The following is a 9224-nucleotide window of genomic DNA, read 5'->3' on the forward strand; positions in this document are numbered from 1 at the left end:
TGCCTCAAATCTTTAGGGAAAATTTATTGCCACGAGCCCAAGCTCATGGGTGGGGATATCGAATTTTATATTCTCTTAATTGTCTTGACGCGTACGCGATTACCTTGCTCTGCTGTATAAGAAGCACCCTAATTCCTCATGCGAAGCGTCGCTACACTTCACAAAATCTCATTTTCCTTCCGGCAACGCCAACATAGGGGACGTCACCAACCTTTGCTTCAGTTCTTAAAAGTTGTTCTTGTATTTCTCTGTCCATTCGAACTTCTCAGTCTTACGAGTAAACCACGTTAAAGGGGCTACTATGTTTACAAACTTGAACGAACCTCCAGTAGTGACCGGCCAATCCTACCTCTGGTAGTTTCCCTAACCATGGTCATCAATTCCTCAGTGGTCCTTTATTCATTCTTGTCAGGATCCTCCACGGGATCCTCCCTAGCAACAATCCCTTCTAGGACAACATCCTCAACCGCTACATCCTCAATATGAACATCATCCGGTCCTGCGTTAGGACGCTCTATCAGATCCACAATCCAATCTCCAATTAGTAATAAAACATCATCGCGCTGTCGCTTCTCAACCTCAGGGTTCGGAGTCCCGCTACCATATACGATAACGAACTACGCTTCTATCATGATATTTATAAGGGTTCCCATAAGGGTTTTAACTGTCAGTACTACGTTAGGTAGTCCGACTATGAACTTGGCAAGAGTTCTTATTTTCTTAGTGAACTTATTATCTTAACGTCACATCATCTCTGAGGATTATAACACTTAGCTCTGATACCATTTCTGTAACACCCCCAAATCCGGGGTCGGGGATCCGGGTTGTCAGGAGTTCCATTTCCCTTAATAACACTTAATATTAATAAACAATCAACTACTGCGTATTGTGACCCCACAATATACACACACACACACCACAAGTTATAGTCTCATAGATGAATACCAAAAATAACACAAGTCATTTTATTCCACAATTATAAGCCATTACACCTCAAAAGGGTCTGAATAAATTTACATTTCTTTGCCATTATTACAATTCATATAGATACATAAGTCTAGTACATCAGAAGTTGAAAGTCTAGCCTATTGGTAATTTCTACCTCAGCTACAGCAGCATCAACGCTTCCAGAAAACTGCGGAACATTTCCTAACCGCTTGCGAATTGGAAGCTTGGTCCTGGTCATCTTTTCTATCTGTTGTTGCGTGATGAAAGAAGAAAGCAAGGGTGAGCAACAAGCCCACCGAAATAATATGTATAATAATTAACTTATATCTTTTCCGAATACTACTTGAACTACCACCGTTCAATGTATAAATAGTTCATCTCATAGATTAAGCTACAAGACAAGACTTGTATAGAATCAATCTTTAAAATATCATCAAAATAAAATGAAGTTACGAGATACTTCATTTGATGCAAACATCATTTTGAAAACTCGACCCTGCCAACACTCAACAATCGCCCAACCGTAGCCTTTCTATCGAAGTGCTCTGGGTAGTATTGCAGAAATATCCAATTGGATGATGAACTCATTACGGGAGTTTTCCGCGCCAGGAAGACCACTTACGATGATCAGTCGCAGTAGTGCAACCCCACCATTTTCTACATGTAGAGGAGAACCTGTCGGATTTACTTGTCAACCGAACACTGGACTCCTAAGGAATGGACCGTCTTAGCGGAACTTCCAGGCCATTTGGGCCAATATAATAAGGCTGGGCCGGCGCCACTCGACCACTTACGCCACTCCTAGTTCAGATGAAATCCATGACTCTGAAACGTAAAGCTTGTCCCCCCTTTCCCCAAGTAGAACCTTGTTGATATGGCTCCACCAAGAAGTCGTATCTAGTTGGAAAGGAAAACTCACCGATATTTCCCAGGCGGTGCCTGTTAATGGATTAACTTGTTCTAAAAATTTTACTTCCCGAGTGTTGGGTAAGTAATCAAAAACTCTTTTATCAAAACAGCAACCTTGTTGCGAATATAAAACACACCACAGAGCCGGATCCCTCAGGTTTTGAGCGAGTATTTAAATCCCCTTCGAAAGGAGGATCTTAAATATAAAAATGAGTTTTGGGATCCGCCCTAACCTTTAAAAATCATTTTGAAGACTCGAAAACATTTTTAAGAATGTTTGGAGTAATGCTGATTTAATAAAATAAATTAGTCCCAATATATTAGAAAATATCTGAATATTATTATTTAAATAATATTCTCATAAAGAATAATCTTAATAAAAATAATTGAAGTAGAAGTTTTAAAACTCATACTTGAAATGAATAATAAATAACCAAAGATATACTTATACGAAAGTACGATCTTTATTTGAATAATCGAAAATAAGTTTGATTATCGAAACATTATTCTTTAATAAAATAAAGAATATTATTTAATAAAATAAGCGGAGTCATAAGTCCTCGAATGAATATTCAAAACAATATTCATTAAATAAAATAAGCGGAGTCATAAGTCCTCGAATGAATATTCAAAATAATATTCATTAAGTGAAATAAAGTTATCGAATAAACCTTATTCGAATAATAGTTTTGAAAACTATTTATATCTATATATATATAATATACTCGGAAACATCGTCTCCCGGTTTAGAAAATATGTTCACCTTTGGGTCCCCTATACTAAGGGTATACGCAACTACTGCTTATCTCTAGCATAGGTATTATGCAACTTATAAGCAATTGAATCAACAATTAGATATCAAGATTACGAAACAGACATGCATATATACCATATTAGCATGCTCCAATATATCACAAAATTTGCTAATAACAATCATGCACTTATCACAAGATAATGCATATACATATATTTACATCACAACAAGAGTATAACGGGTAGAAAACTTGCCTGAGTGTTCCCGGATAGACTTAAGCTTAGAGTGGGTCCGATAACCTATGAACAACAACATAAGTCGGAATTAAACCCCGGTCGCTTAAGAAACTAGACTTTAACCAATTAGACCCCTTACGTTCGCTTTCGCGCTTAACGATTCACTTAAGTCACTCGAGTACCCTCGGCTCCACCATTTTGAATAAATTAACCATTAAGAGTTTTAAGGCGATTCTTTCGCGAGTACCCTACCAATCGTCTAACCCACTTTACATAATTTTTTCATAATCCAGTTAGTCATTTAAGGGCCTTAACCAATGTTTCAAAGTAAGGCGAGGGGTAATGGTTCGTTCGCGAAACGCCGTTACTTAAAACGGTCGTTTCTCATCGCTCGTAACTCGGATTTAGGCGAACGACATATCAAAACGAAGCTCGTAACATGAACTATCTAAACATGGCAAAGGTTATAATCTTACCGTGAGTTCACGGGTCCTAAAGTTCAGAACAGGACAGTTAAGGAAAATCGGGCATTATGACGGTTATGTTTACGCGATTTCCAATTTAATTATCACTCTAAATTTACATCAATTCACTCACAACCACCAACACAACAATATTCAACCATCATAATACAAACTCAGTCCCCAACTCCAAATTTTACCAATTTATCCAACCAATCAAAGACCCAATATTCAAAACCAATACAAATCCACCAAAACTACTTATAATCAAAGATCAAGCCTTAATACTAACAATGCTTCAATAAAACTTAATGGAATCATAAAATCAAAGCTAAGGTTTGAAGTTATACCTTCCTTGGTAGGTGTTAAGTTGATAGGAAGCCTTAGGGAGCCTTAATCTAATCTCCTACAAGCTTGATCTTTCCAAAGAAATCAAGAACACAAAGTTAGGTTTTGAAGTTTCTAAAAGTCCGATTGAAAGAACTGTAAAAATAAGAGTTTTACCATACTTATGTGGAAGAGACTTGTGAACAAGAGTTGTAGGCCATCTCAATACCTTTCCAACGAGCTATAGAACACATCATTTGAGTGAGTATTGAAGGAGATATGGTAGTTTGAAGTTACTGCTCTGGTTTTGGCCGAGAGCAAGCTTTCAAGGGCGAGAAAGTGAAATGCTTCTTGTTTTGCCCTTTGACTAATTGTGTGGTGAATTACCTGGTTGCTTCTCTTTTATTTTAATTAACCATATTTAGAATTTACTATGGTTAAAAACACTTGGCTAATATTCCACCAATTCAAAATATCTACTAGGTCATGCTTAGGTCATCTTGATTATGTCATCCTTTTACACTTGTTTTCTTCTTTTTGGTATGATGACATCATCACCCACTAACCTCTTTGATTAATCCCTAATTACTTGGCTAATGACCGCTGATCTGTTATACGGTTCGCTTAACTTTCGTTCTCATTTATCGTTTGAGAGATCATACCTGGGATCTTATTACTTGGGTTCCCTTAACCTTTCTCAATACATTATATTACTTTTATGATCCTCTCTTATAATCCTTGAATTTAAATCGTTTTAATCATGTTACCTTATACTCAATTCTTTCGGTATCTGGTGGATTTTCGGGAAAAATCAAAGTGTTCGGATTTGGATTCTGACGATCTTTACATACACTTATTTACTTTATGGAATACTAATACGATCTTAGAATTTCCATAACAGTACTCCTATATAGCGTGGTCTGATAATTTTCCTTAATCAGCATCATCAGCAAATGTTACTATTCATCCGTGTTTCAAAAATTCCAAAAATTGGGGTTATTACAAAATCCATAAATAAATCCGCTAGACACCCACGATAACGATTAGCCCATAGTCGGACTCATCATCAACATGGGTTCAGATAAAAGCATGGTATAATAAACATAGTCTCTATAACGAATAATCAAACAAATTAACAAGAGTGTAGGTTCAACAAAACAAGAAACAAGCATCCAAGATTACAACTCAAAACAAAGATTCACAAGAATAAACTAGATCGTCTTCTCCTTTGTCGAATTGTGCTATCGGTCTCTTGCCGTCATCTCCTTTGCTCTGATATGTCTCTGACTTGATATCTTATGAAAAAATGACCTAAAGTTGTTTATATAGCAGCCCCATGCAATGTAGAAGCCTTTCTTTCAAAAGCCAAGTAGAAACAGGATTCTGCTATCCCGACACGGCGCGACCACGCGCTTGATCAGCGCGGGTGCGCTGGCTCTCTGTAGTTTGGGCGCGGGCGCGCTCTTGATCAGCGCGGGCGCGCACTTGATCAGCGCGGGCGCGCTGGGCTTCTACCAAAATTTTGACTTCTTCTTTTTCTTGTAGATTTGAGCCGGTCTTCACGAGCTTCATTCCTTGGACACCATCCTATCACCATATTAGCATCAAAACAATGCTAATTTACCTGATTCCCAGATTAATGCCTGAAATGCAAAAACACTAGAAAATACATTAAAACACCACCTTGAGTACAAATACACCAATTCAAAGCTTAATAGAGCATTATAAAGTGTCATAAATGCCACTCAACAATATGATATTGAGATAGAAGATATTCCATAGAAATAGGCTTCTCGAGCACTTGCTACGGTTCCTGAGTATATTCTATAATTTCAAGTAACATATATGATTAGTTGCGTTAAAGCACCTTGTATTAAAAGTTTATACTGCAGAACAAAATTCACATACATTCTAAATATACTGCATTTACTACACAAAAAAAAATGTTTCGTCATACAGAGTAATAAGCATGTTACTGTAACCTCACAACAATATGATAGTTACTACTAATTTATATCACATCATATTCATAAAAGTAGAATTAACTAAAAAGAGTGAGCAACAAATCGGAAAGCAAAAAAATAGAGGAAATGAATAGGTAACATCTTAAATTATAGCTTGTACAAGCATCAGGAACCAAAATCAAATTTTCGCTTTAGCACTATATTTACAAGTTACAACTAATGAGAATATGGGAATACATCTATGTATTACAGTTTACAAACCACCAGCCCTTAAAATCCTATCAATATCAAACATTAAAAACTCCAATTTCTCGGGTCAACCCCCAATATCCAGCCCATTTGCAAAACATGAACCAAATCAAATGCATTATCATACAAAAGAAACCTATGATTCAAGCTAAGGTACATTGGAAAAAGCCCTCTAGCTACAATAGACTCACTAAACGGTGCATCTACATTCAAAGTAGTGGTAACTATAGTTACATTCCTTTCCGACATCCTAGCAGTGAAAGTTCCAGACCCTCCACCAATATCGAATCCAGTTCTTGTTCCCCCACTTCCTAAAGCCAGTACATCATCAATCAAAAAATAATTTTTACCCCTAACTTTTACAAACCTTTCTTTTCATACCCATTTACCAGATCAAAACATCCAGAACAATCTCTATTAAACTTCTTATTATTTAAACATGCTAAATTCTTACATCCAATACCACTCCAACTATAAATCTTGTCACTAACATTTTTCCAAAGTAAATTAGAATACGCAATTTGTTGTCCTTATACGGCCTCAAAAACAATGCAAATATCTAATAGAAAACATCAAAAAAAAGATGCCATAAGATATTATATTCAAAGTTTGGTCACACTACACATAAGGAAACAAGCATACAATTCCAAAATTATTTTCTTATTATAAATAACCAACGCTATGTCTTATTATCAACAAAAAATTTATAATATGTATAATTAGACATGCATTGCTTGATTAATGAGAGGTTAACTTCCACTTCTTTTTCCATTTAGGCGGGGGTAAGCAGCTATAAATTTACCATTAGTAGGCGGTGGCGAAGAACCAACCTCATGGGCGGAAGAGGGGAAGTGCTAACAGTTATGAATTCCTTTCTAATGATGTTCAAATAATTTTACAAATGCTAAACAAAAATCCTAGCAGAACTATGTAGAATGACAAACAAGGGAACTGATATACTTGCCATAATATTATGAATGACAAAATATTGTGAATGCAAGAAAAAATTACCTGAACTGTTGCGAGAACAAAGAGTGCAATTCCAATATTTCGGTGACCATTGTACTTGACCCCCTTAGATTGACTCCCAAGCTTAAGACCTGTTCCCCAACCAGCAACTCCAACATCATAAGCTGAAACCTGGCAGAACACATAAAGATAAAACCATGCTGGATATACTGACGAGAAAGTGCTATATACCTAGCAATGATGACTCCTACAGGAAATAATATACCCCAACTCACAGCATTAAGAACTCCGTGAATCTGAAACAAAATGATGGATATAACTTCTCTCAGATACCAATAAATTACTTTATTTAAAAATATGATGTGTAACAAGGCTAAGAAATTGTTAGAAAAGAGGGGATATAACCTATCAGAATAAATTTTCAAATTTATCAAATCTTGTCACTAACATCCAATATCTTAGGAATTGACTTGGAAAAGCATCTCCTTCTAGGAAATGGCTCACATCCTTGCATTATTGGTCTCTGCCCAAGACTCCAATCATCTGGGCAAGGCCCATTAACCTTATACTTCATATACTGAGACAGCAAATCCAAAAATCTCTCAGAAGAATGCCCCTCAGATGCAACCATTTGAGTGATCCCAGTTTTTGAAAGATCTTATGAATTTAAAAGCGCCAATTATAGAAAAAAATTACCTTAATTGCAAAATCCCCAATTTATGAAACCCTAATTACCTGTAAATTGAAAAAACAAACTGAATCTTAGTAACCCTAATCATCCAAAATGTGTATGTTTGTGTATTCAAATACCTCTAATTCGGAGCTTAGTTTATCTTCAATTCGGAACAATTCGATGTTGCACTTTTGTGAGAGGGTTTGAAGAGAGAGAGAGAGGTGAAAAGAGAGACTAGTGGGAGTGTTTAGAGAGAGAGAGAGAAGAAGAGAGAGAGAGTAGTGAGACTAGTACAGAGAGAGATAAAGAGCTTAGGAGATAGCGGGTGAGAGAGATGAAGAGAGACAACGGGTGAGAGAGATGAAGATAGACAGTTTGGGGATAGTGAAGCTTTAATTTGGGGGAAATATTACCGCCCATATATTTCACCTCGATATCTGTGCCTCTAATTTTGATTTTAATTAATAAATTTCTAATTATTTATTTATATTTATATAAAATATTTTATTTTATTTATATACAATTTCATTTATCTTTGAAATAAAAACTTATAAATCATAAAAACTCGGTAAAATTTTATATGATATTCTAAAGTCACAAATAATCTAGAATATTATTACAATAATTGATTTATATTAATGTATTCACTTTAATAATTTTAAAAATAAAAAAGTAGCTATCGTAACAGTTAGTGTTGGTGTTACATGTTATGCAACACCGTACCTCTCATGCAACACTAGCTTTTTAGCTATTGTAACACCAAATCAGTACTATTACAATACCATAAGAAATTATTAGCTATTACAATAAAATGCTTGTAATTCTTTTCAAAAACCATTGCATTAGGCCATCTAAGGCATAGTGACCAGGCCGGGTTAAAGCCGGCTGGTTTCTGGGACCAAGTCCAGATTCCGGCGGTCCAACCGGAATCCGGCAGCCCTGTATCCGGATAAAACACAGTCCACGACTTATTTTCTTTCGGCTAAACAGATTTAGAATAATCAAAATTATCAATAATTTCTCAAAAATTACGAATAATCCAACTTATTGTTTCTTATATCCTTCTTCCCCATCCTTTTTTCTTTTTATTCCCCTCATCCTTTTCTTTCTTCTTATCATCCACTTCGCTACCATTAGTTTTTCTAGAATAACTTGGTTTGAGCCAGAATATTTATGCTCATCTTTCTTCTGCATATCATCATCCATATCATCTTTTATGTTGATTTGTGTTCTAGGTTATAACAACCGAAAAATTACGAATATTTAATGTCATATTAACTGAATAATTATGTGTTTTATGATATTATAAATTTTGATTGATCATAAAATGTTATATGTTATGTGTCTTATATGTGTAGTGTGGTTTGAGATATTTTTCGGCTATTTTATTTCGTGTTAAATGGGTTTATATTGAATATTATGTTATCGAGAATCAAATTTAATAGCCGTTATTACATGTAGGGAATTTGGCCTTATTTTGCATAATATGGCATGTCCCATATTGATGTTCTGAACATCTAGTTAATTTAGAAAATGTTTCCTTTCGTGTAAAATGATTATTTCAGGCCCCTACCAGGACGTAAAAGCCCACAAAGTCGTATTTTTATTTTTATAAAATTTTGGGACTGTCAAATATTCAATATTTTTGTATTTTTGGATTATTCATAATTTTTGAGAAATTTTGATAAATTTTGTATCTGTTGGACCGTAATTTTGACATAATTTTCTGATTAG

General features: G+C 35.3%; 1 protein-coding gene and 1 pseudogene across 8 annotated transcripts; both read right to left on the minus strand.

The window, feature by feature from the left end:
- Positions 1–4739: 4739 nt before the first annotated feature.
- LOC141719992 (uncharacterized) lies at positions 4740–7857 on the minus strand. 8 transcript variants are annotated; one of them, XR_012574202.1, is made up of 5 exons: positions 7628–7857; positions 7514–7552; positions 7223–7394; positions 6860–7113; positions 4740–5278 (listed from the first exon to the last, which is right to left on the minus strand). XR_012574202.1 is itself a non-coding variant. In XM_074522355.1 (4 exons), the coding sequence occupies exons 2-4, from the start codon at positions 7446–7448 to the stop codon at positions 5272–5274; spliced, it is 444 nt and encodes a 147-aa protein (XP_074378456.1). In that variant the 5' UTR covers positions 7449–7552; positions 7628–7857; the 3' UTR covers positions 4740–5271. The 8 variants fall into 8 exon arrangements, 2 of the variants coding, with proteins under 2 accessions (XP_074378456.1, XP_074378455.1); XR_012574200.1 differs by having other exon boundaries at positions 7514–7857; XR_012574201.1 differs by having other exon boundaries at positions 6860–6948; positions 7049–7113; positions 7266–7857.
- Positions 5270–6815, minus strand: LOC141724688 (putative methyltransferase At1g29790; annotated as a pseudogene).
- Positions 7858–9224: the final 1367 nt, after the last annotated feature.

Source organism: Apium graveolens, chromosome 1, assembly GCF_009905375.1.
Source record: "Apium graveolens cultivar Ventura chromosome 1, ASM990537v1, whole genome shotgun sequence".
In the NCBI taxonomy this organism is placed as follows: domain Eukaryota; kingdom Viridiplantae; phylum Streptophyta; class Magnoliopsida; order Apiales; family Apiaceae; genus Apium; species Apium graveolens.